Source organism: Pipistrellus kuhlii, unplaced genomic scaffold (assembly GCF_014108245.1).
Source record: "Pipistrellus kuhlii isolate mPipKuh1 unplaced genomic scaffold, mPipKuh1.p scaffold_m20_p_11, whole genome shotgun sequence".
NCBI lineage: Eukaryota > Metazoa > Chordata > Mammalia > Chiroptera > Vespertilionidae > Pipistrellus > Pipistrellus kuhlii.
In genome coordinates this window covers 21,286,302-21,303,532 of record NW_023425416.1, presented here as the reverse complement: position 1 = coordinate 21,303,532, position 17,231 = coordinate 21,286,302, and the positions used below count along the sequence as shown (strand labels likewise).

General features: G+C 47.0%; 2 protein-coding genes across 4 annotated transcripts in view; both read left to right on the top strand.

Annotated features, from left to right (window-relative positions):
* Positions 1-1,640: 1,640 nt before the first annotated feature.
* LOC118715736 (actin-binding LIM protein 2-like) lies at positions 1,641-3,187 on the top strand. The gene is given in 4 exon segments (XM_045579189.1): positions 1,641-1,876; positions 1,878-2,262; positions 2,309-2,609; positions 2,763-3,187. Coding segments are annotated over 4 exon segments (1,344 nt in total). The 3' UTR covers positions 3,185-3,187.
* A 7,797-nt stretch (positions 3,188-10,984) lies between these two features.
* The window catches only part of TAMM41 (TAM41 mitochondrial translocator assembly and maintenance homolog), a 70,334-nt gene continuing 64,087 nt past the window's right edge, over positions 10,985-17,231 (top strand). For 2 of the 3 annotated variants that reach the window (XM_045579188.1, XM_036431142.2), the window contains exons 1-2: positions 10,985-11,309; positions 14,531-14,713. In XM_045579188.1, the coding sequence (XP_045435144.1) occupies positions 11,175-11,309; positions 14,531-14,713 (318 nt within the window). In that variant the 5' untranslated portion in view covers positions 10,985-11,174. The remainder of the gene's footprint in view (positions 11,310-14,530; positions 14,714-17,231) is intronic. The other variant, XM_036431140.2, reaches the window with a different exon arrangement.

Sequence of the window (17,231 nt, the reverse complement as noted above, 5' to 3'; positions counted from 1 at the left end):
CAAAAATAGTTAAGCAACAACCTCTCCCCCAAGCACTAACCGTCTTCACTGATGGGTCCAGCTCAGGGAAAGCTGGATTTCATGTAAAGAGTTCTAAAGTAATTCAGACAAATTATTCCTCTGCACAACGAGTAGAAATCCAAGCTCTCATTTATGCTTTAGAAAACTTTGCCTCTGAACCTGTCAACATCTACAGTGACAGTGCTTATGTAGTTGGAATGGCTACAATTATTGAAACTGCTACCAACTCTGTAGGAGCTATTCCATCTGTTTATCACCTTGCAAAGTTTTATTCAAAAATGGCAATGCCCATGTTTTATTGGCCACATTAGATCCCATTCTGGCCTTCCAGGTCCGCTGGCTGCTGGTAATGAGGAAATAGATCGTCTCGTTGCCTCAGTAGAGGAGACCACCCCATTTTCCATGGCACAGGCTCGCATGCCCTGCATCATCAAAATGCCTCTGCCTTGCGCAAGGAATTCCATATTTCTCGAGAGCAGGCTAGCCAAATTGTCAAGCAATGCCTTCAGTGTGTTATCCATCTCCCTGTGCCAGCATTAGGGGCAAATCCCCGAGGACTTAAACCTAATCAAATCTGGCAAATGGATGTTACTCATGTGCCTGAATTTGGCAGATTTCGGCGGGTCCATGTCTCTGTAAACACATGCTTACGTTTCATTTTCGCTACTCCCCGAACAGGGGAAAGTGCAGAGCATGTAATTAACCACTGCCCAGCGGCTTTCCCAGTCATGGGACGGCCCCTAGAAATTAAACCAGATAATGGACCTGCATATACTAGCTCCTCATTTCAGCAATTTGTAAGCAATACCAAATTATGCATAAAACAGGAATTCCCTATAATCCCCAGGGACAGGCGATTGTAGAAAGAGCTAATCGAACCTTAAAAACTCAATTACAAAAACAAAGCAGGGGAGAGAGGTATAATCCTACCCCACAGAATCCGTTAAATCATGCCCTTTACACTTTACATTTTTTAAATTGTGACGATAAAGGTCACACAGCAGCCGAGAGGCATCAAACTCCTGGTGCCGTGGCATCTGCCGGTATGGCACGAGGGAAGGATTTACAAACAGGACAGTGGAAAGGGCCAGACCCAGTAATGACGTGGGGGAGAGGCCACGTTTGTATCTTCCCAAAAGGCACTTCTAACCCCATCTGGGTGCCAGAGCGAGCAGTGCGTCACCACCATGGATCTGGATAACAACTCATCCCACCATTCAAGAAGCTGAATATCACACCTCTGGTGCTGATGCCAGCTCAGCCACCAGTCCCAAAGAAGGAGAAGCGAGTAAGGCAGCAGGCTAAGACCACCAGAGAAGCTAGTGTCCCCACATGGGGTCAATGGAAGAAGCTGACCACCGATGCCCAGCAAGTGGTGAAAGAACAGGGGGTTCAGGTAACCCCCTCCAGCCCCTTTCTTGCTATGATGGCACTCGTCAGCTGCCAGGTAAGGATGGCTGCAGCAGAAACTTACTGGATTTATGTTCCAGACCCTCCTATGGTCAATCCAGCCACCTGGACTGGAAAGTCAGTGCTAGTATTTATTAACAACACCAATATGGTCGGGGAGAGCTCCGACAAACATGTGACTTCTTCTTCCCAAGGTGATTATACTTATAATGGCGGAGGGCAGCTTCTTCGTGGGGCAGGGCCAGCACATCTGCACGCGGGACTACCAGCGCCTGCACGGCACCCGCCGCTTGGCCTGTGACCGCTTCATCGAGGGCGAGGTGGTGTCAGCGCTGGGCCGGACCTACCACCCCGACTGGTTCGTGTGCGCCGCCTGCCGGCTCCCCTTCCCTCCCGGGGACCGTGTGACCTTCATCGGGAAGGAGTGCCTGTGCCAGAAGTGTTCCCGGCGCAGAAGTAAAAACCGGCCAGTCCCCGGTGGCCCTGGACAAGCACTGGCACCTGGGCGGCTTCAAGTGCAAGACCTGCGGGAAGGAGCTGAATGCCGAGTATACCAGCAAGGACGCGCTGCCCTACTGCGAGGCCGACCACCACGCCGAGTTCGGCGTCCGCCGTGCGGGCTGCGAGAAGTCCATCGCGGGGCGCGCGCTGGAGGCGGGCGAGACGCACTGCTCCCCATCGCCCCCCCTCCACTGTGCGCGCTCTGCGTCCGGTGCGGCCGGATGTTCGGATGTTTGGATGTTCGCTGAGGGCGAGCAGATGTACCTCCAAGGCTCCTCCACCTGGCACCCCGCCTGCCGACAAGCAGCCAGGACGGAGGACAAGAACAAGATGCAGAAGCAGGTTTGCCCGGGTGCCACCCCCCTGTGCCTTCCAGGAGACCAGGACGTCCTCCGAGAGCATCATCTCCGTGCCTGCGTCCAGCACCTCGGGCTCCCCAAGCCGGTCATCTACGGGGGACGAGATCCTGGACTCCAGAGACCTGGCTGCCCTGCCCAAGAGCAAGGCCATCTCCAACATCTACCACCCCGACAGGATCTCCTACTCGCCCTACGTCAGCCACGCGGGGGACCGGCCGAACTGCCTCGAGGAAGACAGGGACGACCGCTCCACCAGGTCGGCCAGCCTCGGGCGCTACAGCCCGACCTCGCGGCCGCCCCAGCACTACAGCCAGCCGGGCAGCGAAAGCGGCCCGAGCACCCCCAGCCTCTCGGTGCTGTCCGACGGCAGGCCGCCCGCCACCTGCCAGCAGGCGCCGCGCCACCTCCACGTGCCAGTCACCGGCATCAAAGGTAACATCTCCCGGGAGCCCCCCAGCTACAAGCAGCAAGCCTCGAGGCGCCTGGACGGGGAGGAAGGCGGTTCCGACCAGGACGGCAGGAAACAGAAGGGCAGCTGGCTGATCCCCCAGGGGGACGCGGACACCAGGACCAACTCGCCTGACAGCCAGGCTCAGTCCCACAGCAGCGGGGCCGACCGAGACCCTCTCCCCACCGGCCCGGGAGCTGGCTTCTACTCACAGTTCCCCTGTTCCAAACCTGACCCTCTCCCCGAACACGGAAAGGATGGCCTGGACCACCGGGACGCCCATCTGGCGCCTTGTGGAGCAGACCCGGACGCCAGCTGGGGCGCGAGAGAATGCAAGGTCTGTCCCTATGACAACCTCATCGTCACAAACCGAATCCGAGTGAAGCTGCCCAAAGACGTGGACAGGATCAGACTGGAGAGACACCTGTCGCCCGCGGAGTTCTAGGCGGGGTTCCGCGAGAGTGTGGAGGGGTTCGACCGCCTGGCGCTCAGCAAGAGAAACGACATCCAGAAGAAGGCCCTGGCCGAAACCGGTTTGGCTCAGTGGTAGAGCGTCGGCCTGCGGACTGAAGGGTCCCAGGTTCGATTCCAGTCAAGAGCATGTGCATTGGTTGCGGCCACATCCCCAGTAGTGGGTGTGCAGGAGGTAGCTGATCGATGATGATTCTCTCTCATCGATGTTTCTAACTCTCTATCCCTCTCTCTTCCTCTCTGTAAAAAATCAATAAAATATATTTTTTTTTAAAAAAAAGTGTAGTTTGCAGCCTCAGCCCCGCCCTCCGCTCTGTGTGGTCTCCATGCTCCGTGTCGCTCCGTGTCCCTAGCACATGGACACCTGGATGTTTTCTTTTGCTTCTCTTTCTTTCGTGCCTGTCATACGGTCCCCCGAAAGGCCGCTCCCCCACCCCACCCCATGCTGTGTGTAATGCGTGTGAGTCCACGTCCACGGCGATTTCCTCGCTGTCACCCTCCATGCCTGGGGCGGACCCGCCTCCCCGCCGGCCAGGGCCCGGGATCGGGACTTCCATGGACTCTGCCAATGCCCCGTGTGGCTTTGGGTGACACGGCTGCCTCCCCACGGGAGAACACACACATGTGGCCCCTCAGGGCACAGGTTGCGACACTGTCCGATTGGCGGTCAGCAGGGCCCGGGCAGAGGCCTGCGGTCCCGCGGGGAGGTGTGGCCATCACCGGGGCTGGGTGGGCCCGGCCCCGGGCACCGTGTTTGTGAAGCGCCTGGAGAGGCCTGTGGACACCAGCCAGGCGTCGCCCACGTCTGTCCCCGGCGTCCCATGGAGCCAAATCCCCGTGTGTCCTGTCCGTCCCACCCGTCCCGCGCATGAGTCAGCCTCGCTCAGCTTCCTCCGGCCCCGCACACGCCGGCCCCGCGCCAGCCCGGCTCCGCCAGGGGAGGGGAAACTCCGGCACCGAACACGGTTCCGTCCACTCAGCGGTCTGAGCCCGAGCTGGAAAACCCATCTCCTCCTTACTTCAATGGATGGCGGCCGCGGGCCTGGGAAAGAAAGGACGCTGTATTCTAACCTGAAAAAAAAGAAAAAAGAAGAAAAAAAAAAAAAAAAAAAAAAAAAAAAAAAGGCAAAGGAACTAGAATACAAAACAATTTTGAAAAAGAATAAAATTGAAGGAATCACATTACCCAATTGTAAATTATCTTATCATTAACCAAGACAATGAGGTACAGAAGGAACAGACATATAGAGCAATTGGATAGAGAGTCCAGAAATACACCTAACTAAAATATAACCAATTGATTTTTCACAAAAGTGCAAATAAAATTCAATGGGGAAATGACAATCTTTTTCAACAATTGGTCCTGGGAAAACAAACGCAGTTTGATGATTTTGGTGGCTAGAGACAGACTTGGTATACAGTAATTAATTCTTTCTCTTCTCCCTGGGTTCCTTGCCAACTCATTGTATCCCAAAATTCAGGGCCAGTTTTTTTGTTTTGTTTTTAGAAATATTTTATTTATTTTTTACAGAGAGCAAGGGAAAGGGATAGAAAGTCAGAAATATCGATGAGAGAGAAACATTAATCAGCTGCCTCCTGCACAGTCCCCACTGGGGATGTGCCTGCAACCGAGGTACATGTCCTTGACCAGAATCGAACCTGGGACCCCTCAGTCCACAGGCCGATGCTCTATCCACTGAGCCAAACCGGTTTCAGCCAGGGCCAGTTTTACAAAGTGATAAAGTAGACAGTTGCTGGCTTGCTTGAATTTTAGGACAGTAGATAATTAACAACAACAATAATAATAACAAGTAAATGCATAATAAAAATGTCAGGTATTTTTCCAAAAACTTTATGTGTGTTAACCTGTTTAGTTGTTGTGACAACCCTGTGAGTAAGCAGTATTATTCTTCTCATCTTATCCATGTGGAAACTGAGGCATGCGGCTACTTGCCCAAGGTCACACAGATAATAAGTGGCTGAGCGAGGATTCCAACCAGACAGCCTGGAGCCAGAGTTGCACTTCTTGATCACTATATTCTGCCATTTAGAGGAGATACCCGCTCTGTTCCTTGAAATCTTACCGTTATTCACCATTTTCTTTGGTGTCAAGAGTGTGGTCTTCCAGAACTCCATTGGAAAACACAGTGTCCTCCCAGAGTGAGAATTCCAAGACCCAGTGCCAGGGCTGTTCTTTCTCCTTAAAATGTTCTCTCTAGTCTTTCCTGTCCAGTGAACTTCTGGTCATCTTTCGAGATCTAGCCCAAATATCTACCCACCCTCAGACCCAAGAACCTTCCTCAGGAAACTAAAGAGCTGTCTCATGACAGCTGTGGTGCAGATGTCTGTATGTTATTACTATTGGTTTGTATGTATGTTTATCTTTTGTCACCAGCCTATGATGTTCTCAATTATAGAAACTTTGTTTCAGGTACTATGCTTGGCCCTACATGGTAGAAAGATAGATGAGATATGGCCCATGACTTCACAGAGTCCCCAAGCCTATTCTTGATGGACACAGCTGATATTTAAGACAAAGTTATAAGCAAAGGATATGTGGGCACAGAGCACAGAAAATTTACTTCTGATTAGGAGTGATATTTGAGCTGGGACTAAAGGACAAGGAAGATTTCAATGGGAGGAGGAGTGAGTTCCTTTGGGAAATTAACAATTTGTGCAAAAAGGAAAAGAATAGACTTGGAAACTATATTGGCAGGACTGCCATTTGCCTTGTGGCTTCAGGCAAATCACTTCATTTTTTTTTCTCTCCCTATACTTCAGTTTCTCCCTCTGTAAAATTAGAATAATATCCACTCATTCCCTGGGATTTTTTTAAAAAATATGTTTTTATTGATTTTTTACAGAGAGGAAGGGAGAGAGATCGAGAGCTAGAAATGTCAATGAGAGAGAAACATTGACCAGCTGCCTCCTACACACCCCCTACCAGGAATGTGCTCGCAACCAAGGTACATGCCCTTGACCGGAATCGAACCCGGGACCTTTCAGTTCGCAGACCAATGCTCTACCACTGAGTCAAACCAGTTTTGGCTGGGATTTGTTTTAAGTATTAAATAAAATCGTGTCTGGAAAATGCTTTGTGTAAAATGATAAATGCCATAATTATGCTTCCTAATTCCTCTGAAGAATTAAATAAGATGGAGAATACATACTGCGAGTTTATTCTGGGGCAGGCACCCTTTTCTATACTTTCCTTTGTTGTCCTAGCAATTTATGATTATCCTACAAATGGGGAGAAAAAGGCACAAAGAGCTTCAGTTGTCTTGCCCAAGATCACACAGCTATGAACTCCTGGGGCCCAGATGTAAGCCCAGCTGATACCTCAGAGACTAATGATGTATTAAAGATTCTCTCAGTCTGGCCAAGTTATGACACATCAATCAACTGAGAATGGACTGATGGGACAGAATGATCCTTCTCTGAGGAAATGGAAATCAAGATTCCTCTCCTTCACCTCCATCAGTTGAACATGTGGTTAATTGTAAGAACCATAGAGATTGATTCCCCCCCCCCCGCCCCCAAACATTTTCTGTCTTCACTTAAAACTTATTAGAAGAAAAACCCAGTCATGAAAGTTATAGAAATTTTACAGGTTGTTTTTTTTTTAAGAATGGAATAGGTGAACATTCTCCTGGTGGAGCCTTGCCTGACAAGGTCATTGTTAAGAAATACAAAGCCAACAGCTGGATAAATCAGAAAAATGAGGTCCCATATTCACTCAAATAAAATGGCATTTATCTGTATTTGAAAATGGCTCTGGAACATTTTTATTTTATTGGTATGAGAGTTCCAACAGAACCCTAAAGCGATTATATAGAACACTGGGGCTTTTTAATAGCTTCTAACTTCACAAGCCACGGTAATTTAAAAAGGAGCAGATGAACCGCTGGGAGCAGGGAGATTTCTGCTGGCGAATACAAATGTGTTCTCTGCTACATTGCTTCTGCCTCTTTCTGGAGAGAAGCGAATGCACTTAGGAATGTGATGGAACTTTCCAGCCGGTGGTTTTGCATTATCAGGAAGGAAAGTGTTTGTGAAAATGACTGATAATTAGGCATGAAAGCCTGCAAGCCTGAAAAATGGAAAAGCATTGCAGAATCTTTATGTATATCAAGGGCTGGACGTGGCACAATCTTTTGGAGGGGATTTTTAGCAATGTGCTGACACTGTGATGCACAATGTACCCAAAAGCCTCTACGTACAGGATGTTCACTGTAGCATTGTTTGCACGTATGGAAATGGAAATACTCTACATCTGTCCACATGAAAATATTTAAACAAATGATGGCATATCCATAGTTTAAAAAATGTTGCTGCTAATAAATAGAATGAGATAGATCTAAATATTCTGACACAGAAAGATGACCCTGATATGTTAAGTGGGGGCGTGGAGGGGGGGAGAAGCAAATTACAAAATAGTATCTATCCTACAAATTCCATTTAAAAAATGTTTTTAATGTTTACATATTCATAGAAGAACATCTGGAGGAATGTGTATCAAAGATTATCAGAGACTATCTCTGGGGGGATGGTTATACATATTTTTGTAATGTTTAACTTGGCCAGACTGAGAGAATCTTTAATCTCTGCATGGATTACTTTTGCAGAGAGAGGGGGAAAAACAAAACAAAGTCAAATTATTGCCAAAAGGGAGGAGAGCAGAAAACATAACATGGCTGGTAGAGATTTATTCATTATCTTGGGGTGAAAGGTTTCAGTGTAATCCTGCAGTAAATGCATTTCATATTCTGGCAATTGGGCAAGGGTGGTATTTGCTCAGAATGAACCAGAATGGTTTTGCTCCTGGAGAGAAGCTGAGACACACCCCGTCTCCCTCCTGCAGCACTTATTCTGGTCTCTCTCATCCCTTCAGCTACTGCTGCTGCTGTTCAACCTTGGCTGACGGAACAGAACCAGCTGACATCTCATTTCTCGCTCTTGCCTCAGAAGCTGCCTGTTTTAGAAGTCACTAAGACAAAGTGGTAAAGCGCTTGGCCTTTGACGCATGGGAGCCCTGGGTTAAAGTCTCCTGTCTGCATTTTGGAAATTTGCTTCTCCTTTTAGGCACTCTGTTTCTTCATCCTATATAATAAAACCCTAATATGCAAATCGGCCAAACAGGGGAACGACTGGTCAGCACCCCTGCTGCCCCCGAGAGGAAGGCGATGGGGTGGGGGGGAGAGAGATGAGCAGGGCCGGCCAATGGGGGACCCCTCCCCCGTCACCCTGCCTGCCAATCACCCCAAGATCGGCCCTAATCACTGGCCAGGCCTAGAGACCATGCCCTATATATTGGAACAGTTTCTTAGATTTAAAAATTAAAACCTAGCAAGGCTACTCTAACACGAAAAAAACAGGATGATGCAGCGATGACATGCATGGACTCTGGCTTGCACATTTTGTGATCAGTCCTGATTCTGACATTTGTAACTGTGTGACAAAACCAATTACTTAACTTCTCTCTGTTTCAGTTTTCTACCCATAAGAGGGGGAAAATGGTACTACTGCCCCAGAAGGATCATGTTATGTACTACTTTTTATAACCAGGGCAAAAAAATGTAGCTGCCCATACAACAGCAAGACGCCTTTCACCGGTATGAGAAGTATGGTCACTGGTGCATGTAGCATCCCAGATTGTGAGAGAGATTCCGGGCCTACACCAGCAGTGGGGCATCCCCTGAGGGCACAGGCGGGGCTGAGGGACAGCCCCCTCCCAGGCACGAATTTCGTGCACCAGGCCTCTGGTCTGAAAAATGATACTCTTGAAGAACCTGCTTCATGGGGCCTTTGGAATAATGGGAAGAATAGAAAATAAATACTTTTAAAAATATATTTTATTGATTTTTTACAGAGAGGAAGAAAGAGGGATAGAGAGTTAGAAACATTGATGAGAGAGAATCGTCAATCAGCTGCCTCTTGCACATCCCCCACCGGGGATGTGCCCAAAACCAAGGTACATGCCCTTGACCTGAATTGAACCTGGGATCTTTCAGTCCGCAGACTGACGCTCTATCCACTGAGCCAAACCGGTTTCGGCTGAAATAATAATAAACAAATTTCATTTATTATTATTGTTACTGTGTCCTATCAATTCTTCTTCCTGATATCTTCTGCCTGATAGACTCTTACTCATCCTTCAAAGCCTGGCTCAGATGCCGCCTCTGCGAAATCTCCTCCATTCTCTCCTTGCACACCCAGAACTAATTAACACTCCCTCACTAGAGGTCCTGCAGGGTGTTGGACACCCAACTTCATGCTGTGCTTTATATTCTGGGCTGGTTTGTTAGTCTCTTCCACAGACCCGGAGCTCCTGCAAAGCATCTCAAATCCTCAGCCCTTAATCTCAGTGCCAGGTTTAGGTTGGAATTCAAATAATCATCTTCCGAGTTGGATTAATCCCATCCCAGGCTTTATCAACCCCAGGCCAGGAGTCTTTAGTTCACAGTGAAACCATGGTAACAGTTTCCCCATGCCAACCCAGGCTAACATTTGAACCCAACAGGTCCCTGCTCAAAAACACTTTCAGGACTAGTAGGATTGTAGGATGTGGACCCGGATCTAAGTTTTAGCTCCAGTTTTGCCTCAAGCTGACGCAATCCTAGTCACATTGCCTTTTCTCTCCGACTCAGCTTCTTCGTCCCTAAAATGGAGGCAATAACTGCCTCCTACAGGACAGCAGAGGAGAGGGACTCCACTGAATATTCATGTGAAATGTATCAACATTATCCAAATCTAGCTGTTACTACTTCTTTTATTTTTTGAGAGGCAGGGTATGCAGGGAAAAAAGAAGAGTATTTTGAAAAGTCTCTGTCCTGGAAGTCAGACTATATCCTGAATAGCCCTGTGATCCTAAACACATTTGTCCAGTTACACAAAGCGGTGAGCTCTCACCTGGGGTCGTGTTTATTCACAGGAAACACTTCATGCACCTTTTTGTGTGTGTGTGTGTGAGGTTAACCCCCAAGGCAAAGGGGCAGAATCTCTTCTCCACCCTTAATATTAAATACAAATAGGAGAGGACATAGGTGTAGTCCTTTACCATTTATGGAGCACTTTCATGCCCATCATTGGACTTGAAAAGGGCTTTAACGGGAAGAAATCACAGCCACATATTAACAGTGATAGTCTCTGGGTCGGACATAGTTTTAATTTTATTTGTGTCTTCCTAAACTTTGAAAATCTACACTTTCGTTGTGGGCTACCGAAAAACGGTTGCACAACATGATGAATGTACTAAATGCCACTGAATTCTACGTAGCAAAGTGTACAGTTTTGTTATGTGAAAATCCACCTCGTTAAAAAAAAATCTTCTGTCATACACACGCACGATTTTATAATCACTTATTAAAATGTGGTTTGAGCTGGGACCGGTTTGGCTCAGTGGATAGAGCGTCGGGCTGCGGACTGAAAGGTCCCAGGTTCGATTCCGGGCAAGGGCATGTACCTTGGTTGCGGGCACATCCCCAGTAGGGGGTGTGCAAGAGGCAGCTGATCGATAATTCTCTCTCATCGATGTTTCTAACTATCTCTCTCTTCCTCTCTGTAAAAAATCAATAAACTATATTTTTTTAAAAATGTGGTTTGAGGCGAGAACAAAAAAAGCAGTTCCATTAGCCGACAACGCTGTCCCCCAGCCTGCAGTGAGCTCCTCCGACCACCAGGGGTCTCCGCAAGCCCTTGGCGCCCTCACACACGGGCGGGCGCCTTCTCTTGCGCCCTGAGAGCGCGCGTGCGTGCGGAGGCGTGGCTGGGGCTGGCCGCTCGCCGGGGCCACCGGCACCCTGGTCCTTGCCTGTCCCTCCTGCTCGTGTCTCCGGCGCCAGAATTCCCGCGCTCAGGCCGGGCCCCCGTCTTCCATCTCCCCGCCCTTTACCCCCTGCCGGGTATCGGTCCGCCGCCCTCGGCCGGGCTGCGCCGAGGGTGCTGGCCTCCCTCCGCCGCGGCCCATGGCGCTGCAGGCGCTGCCGAGCTCGTGGGTGGCCTTCCGCAAGATCCTGTCTCACTTCCCCGGGGAGCTGAGCCTGGCGTTCGCCTATGGCTCTGGGGTGTTCCGCCAGGCGGGGCCCAGCTCCGACCAGAAGGTGAGCCCGGCCCGGAGCCGGCCCCACGCCTTTCCTTTCGCCTTTCATATCCCCCGCCCGGAGCCCCAGAGCTGCCTGCCGGTCTGCTCCGCGCACCCACCCCTCAGCCCACAGAGGACACTCTCCGTGGGACCGTGCCCCCGGTCTGACCACGGCGAGAGCGGAGTTCTTTAGGTCAAGTAGCGCGAGCCCGCTTAACCTCTAGAGCACGAGATGCAATTATGTGGAGGGAAAAGCTGATGCAGAGGCCAAGATGGTAGAGAAGAAATATTTGCCAGGTGCTAGCTCAGTGTTCTGAAGCTTGAATTCCCTGAGAAGCTTAAAAAAAAAAAAAAAACACACACACACACACAAAAAAAAAACCCACAAAAAAACCTGATGCTTGTGTTCCATCAGCAGAGATTCTGATTTAATTGAGGCGGGGGAGAAGTGGAGGCCTGGGCTTCAAGAATTTCAAGCCCTAGCCGGCTTGGCTCAGTGGATAGAGCGTTGGCCTGCAGACTGAAGGATCCCAGGTTCGATTCCGATCAAGGGCATGTACCTTGGTTGCGGGCACATCCCCAGTAGGTGTGCAAAAGGCAGCTGATCAATGATTCTCTCTCATTGATGTTTCTAACTCTCTATCCCTCTCTCTTCCTCTCTGTAAAAAGTCAATAAAATATATTTAAAAAAAAAAAAAAGAATTTCAAAACCTTCCCAGGTGATGCTACTGTGTAGCCCAGCTTGAGAAGGACACCTCTGTAGCTGTAGGAGAAAATACAACATGGTCTTCCTGACTTCAAGAAGCTGAGGGACTGGTTGTAGGGCCAGGACAGGTGCAGGGAAGTCAACTAAGCCAAAGTTAGTGGGTGACCAGTGTATCTACCTATGCTCAGGACGTTTACCAAAACCAGGTAGGATTTGGCATTATTACACTGTGGCCTTGGCCGAGCACAACAGCAGGGAGGGTACAGTGTTCCTTGTGACTGCAGATTTTCCTCGGAAAATAAAGTTTGCTTCCAAGGTGGAGACAAGATTCAAGACAGCAGAAGAGGGACAGACACATATTTTTCATTTAAACAAAGTTTTTCTATGTGTGCTTTAGAGCTTTTGCTGAATTAATGTAAAAGGAACAAATGGCCAAATAGAGTTGTTTTCTGAGTGTGCAATCGTTCTGAACTGTGTTTCTGTTTGCTGTAGTTCTTACACAGCCCAACAGTTTGTTGTCACCTTCAATAAACTAAGGAAATGGAAGTGTGCGGATTGCAATAGAGCCTTCTGGATTTGGATACCTGGCTGTAATCTGTCTGGCCATCTATACTGTTGCTGGGATTTGCTGTTTCCTACCTATAATAATTTTTGTTTTTGGTTTAATTCTCACCGGAGGATATGTTTATTGATTTTCTAGAGAGAGGAAGGGTGAGAGGGGGAAGAGAGAGAAACCTCAATTATTTGCCTCCTGAACACCTTAGACTGGGGATCGAACCTGTAACCCAGGTATGTGTCCTGACTTGGAATCCTGCAACCTTTTGGTGTATGGGACAATGCTTCAGCCAGCTGAGCCACAACAGCCAAGGCCATACTAGTTTTTAAGTAATACTTTTTTTTTTTTAAACTGACAGCATATGAGAAATTACAGATTATAAGTGTATAAGTTATAGGTTCTTATAGGCTGGTTATTTTTTTAAAAAAATTAACATAATTATACAATTTTTAAAAACATGTTAACCTGAAATCTTAAGTATCCAGTTTTTTTTGGGGGGGAAACCCAGTGCAGGCCTTAGCCTCCTGACTCTGTAGCCACCTCTTCATTTTTCCATGAAAATTTTCCTTTGAGCAGAGGTGGAATTCCTTCCAAGAAAGGCCCTTCCTTTGCTTTCCCTCGCTTTCATTTCCTAAGGTTAATAGGTTTTGCATATTCCAACACATAAGTCTCTGTCGGATCTGTCTCTATACCCTTCATTGCCTTAGTGACTTCTTTCCTCACCTGGAATCTTGCTGTTGGCCTCCAGTGAGGTTTCCCAGCCTTTATTTTCTCCTCCCTCCAGTGAGTTCTTCTGCAGGAAAATTTCTTGTTATGACATCCAGCCTCCCTGTCTTGTCTCATCTCCCACCACTCCCCTGCCTGCATTCTTCTCCAGCCATAACAAACTACTAGTACAGTGGTCAGCAAACTCATTACTCAACAGAGCCAAATATCAACAGGACAACGATTGAAATTTCTTTTGAGAGCCGAATTTTTTAAACTTAAACTTCTGCTAACGCCACTTCTTCAAAATAGACTCGCCCAGGCCGTGGTATTTTGTGGAAGAGCCACACTCCAGGGGCCAAAGAGCCGCATGTGGCTCGAGAGCCCCAGTTTGCTGACCACAGTACTAGTAAATGCAGCACACAGGGCATGCCCCGTTCTCATGTCCACAGAGGGTTTTCCTCCAACAGGACTCCCTTTCCACCAGCCCTGCTTTTTAACTCTTGCACATTCTTCAAGATTCAGATGATCAGTCTTCAAAAATGTCATTGTATAGGAAGTTTTCTCCTTCCTGTTGACCCAATTTTGAGTGAAATTAGTGCATTTTGCATTCTTCTGTCAAATCCATTTGCTGACGATTTGTCTGTTTCCTCAGTAGACTTTGACCTCTTTATGACTACCTCATGACCTATCGGAGCTTGTAGGTCCTCAGTGAGTGGTTGGCAAATGGGCGAGAGTTAAGTTAACATTTCCCTTTATATAATACTGTGTAGAGCTTATCCACGGGTTATTTCATCTGGAAGAAAAGTGGAGCATATTCAGCAGCATTTACAGGAAAGGCAGTGTACAACAGTGGTTCAGCACACAGGATTTGGTACCAGATTTTATCTGCTGTCGCCAGCTATGTGTCCTTGGGCAAGGAACTTAGTCTGTGCCTTGTGGCTTTCTTCCAAAAACTTGGGATAGTAACAGTGCCTACCTTGTTTTGAGGACAAAATGAGTTACTGTATATACATTATATATACATATATATATAATATATAAAGTGTTTAGAAGAGTGTTGGTATGACAGTACATGTTAAATAGGCATTGTTGTTATGTGTATTGATGAAAACAAAGCTCAGATTGGTTCCAGAGGCTTGCTTAAATTTCTCTTGAAAATCCCAGGCCTTTTATTAGTCATCATGGCATAAAACTTTAGAACTTTCTGCTGTTATCTGGGTGCCTTTCCTGGAATTAAAATTAAAATTATTCTCTTTTCTTCACCTCCCAGACAGCCATGCTGGACTTTGTGTTCACAGTAGATGACCCTTTTGCATGGCATTCAAAGAACCTAAAGAAAAATTGGAGCCATTACTCTTTCCTAAAAGTTTTGGGGCCCAAGGTTATCACCACTATCCAGAATAACTATGGCGCTGGAGTTTACTACAATCCGTTGATCATGTGTGATGATCGGGTAAGCGACTTTGGCCTTTGTCTTCTCTTGGGTTATTATTAACCTTTGTTGTTAGAATACTAGCCAAATATGTATGTTCTTGCACTCAGGAAATGTTTAAGCTCTTGCTAGATGAAGGTGGTCAAATGTGACTGGCTTTATTTTTTGCCTTTGACCAAGTGGTTCTCACATTTTAATGTGCATTGCAATTCCCTAGAGTGCCTGTTAGACACAGATTGCTGGGCCCCACCCCAGAGTTTGTGATTCAGTAAGTCTGGGATAGGGTTTGAAGCTTTACTTTTTTTTTTTTTTTTTGTAAATTGAGATATAATTGTCATATAACATTGTATTAATTTTAGGTATACAACACGGATATGTGTATATATTATGAAATGATCACCATAAGTTTAGTTAGTATCCATACCCACACATAGTTACAATTGTTTTTTTCTTGTGATGAGAACTTTAAAGATTTACTCTCTTTTTAAAAAAATATATTTTATTGATTTTTTTATAGAGGGATAGAGAGTTAGAAACATCAATGAGAGAGAAACATCTATTCAGCTGCCTCTTGCACACTCCCTACTGGGGATGTGCCCGCAACCAAGGTACATGCCCTTGACCGGAATGGAACCTGGGACCCTTAAGTCTGCAGACCGACGCTCTATCCACTGAGCAAAACTGGTTAGGGCAAAAGATTTACTCTCTAACAAGCTTCCTGCTGGTCTGGAAAACACACTTTGAGAACCAACGGTTTAGTCAGTGGCCCATTAAGGACCAGAGTGGAAATTAATCTTATCTATAGGGAAGGACTGACATTCTTCCAGAAGGAATTTGGAAGTGAAGAGGTTATTATAGGTATTTAGGAGCAGGCCAAGTGGTAGGAACCTCTTGGTGCCAGCAGGTGGGTGGAACCTGATGGTGAATTGCTGGAGAGCAGGTAAAATGCCTGGATCCCGGCCAAGGGTTGTCTGGCAGCAGGAACCCTGCTGGACTCTCTTTCAGATAAAGGAGCCCAATGTCTAGGAGGGCTGCCGAGAACTAGGCAGGAAGACCACCGGGTACTAAACCCAGCCTCCGGGTACTAAACCAGCCTTCTAGAGGTAAGCGGGGCTAAGGATGACAGACGGGGTCCACCAGCTGTGCCACCTCTGCTCAGTGCCGCTGATTGCTTAGAGCGGTCAGACTTTGACGCGCAGTCACCTAAAGCTCTTATCGAATGCAGATTCTGATTCAGTTTGGTCTGGAATGGAGCCTGAGATTCTGTAATTTTGTCAAGCTCCCAGGTGATGCTGATGTTATTGGTCAGCGGGCCACACTTTGTAGGCCAGGAGGGTGAGTACTTGCCTGGGCGGGGTTTTGAAGCCCTGTCTGAACTCGGCAGGAAGGAGCGCTGTGATTAGTGGTGATGTCCTGCATAACCGTTGGGCCCTGAATTTACCTTTTGGCTGAGGGCCAATCCTGCTCCACCTGCACTTTTCAGATGAAAAAAAACAAACAAGACTCATAGAGAAAATAAGTTCCATAAGCTCAGGCAACTAGGCAGAGACAGGCCCCTGGCTTCCAGGCCAGTGGTGTTTCTGTTACCTCCCAGCTTTTGCATGCCTACAGCAAGAAGGCTTCCCGCAAGACTGTAGCTAGAGCGGAGAGCAGGTTATTCAGCACAGCCTTCCATGTGCACTTTAGTTATGCCAAGCACGTAGCTTTGTTCTTTGCCCATAATGAATATTATGCTGAGCCTACCTCTAATTGGTAGTTTCAAACAATATTAAAAGCTCCAGTAACCAAATATTTGGGCATAATTATATGCCAAAGGGATTGTACTTTTTAATTAAAATTCTTTAGCTACTTCTTAGATATTTGTAGCCTGAGAAGGCCATTGGGATACTAAAGTTCAACAGAACGAGACCAGAGATATTTGTTGAAACAAATAGGATTTTGTAACCTGGAACAACTGCATGCAGAGTTTGTGCAAATTACTGTGGCATGAGCTTGACCATAATTCCATGTTCAGCACTGATAGAGATGTATTATATTTAGATGTTGCTTTGTAATTATAAAAGTGTTTAGAATAGTCCATAGTGAAGAGAAATTTACATGTAAAGGATGTAAGTAAAAAACGTTCAATTATATAAACAAAATTTCTTGTACTTGGTGGTAAAATGAGCATTGGAAGTCCAGACTAAAATTCAGGGACCTAATTTTGTCTCTGCTTCTAATGATGCCACCTTGGGCTTGTCATTTATACTCTCTGAGCCTCAAGTTTCTTATTTCTCGAGGGAGAAGCATGAAATTTAGCTACTCAAACTGTCTGTGCTGAAGGACCAATTTTTTATTTCCAGTTCACTGAGGACCAGTACTAGATGGCCTCTAAGAGCCATTCTGCCTTTTAACATCACAAGAGTCTGAGTTAAAATAGTGGTCATGTGATCTCATATACCTGAGGAGACAAATCAGTCTTGGAAACGTATCCTTTGTGAAAATTTTTGGTAGAGATGGGTGTGTTTACAAAATAGGCATTTTGAGTGGCTTTGGAAAT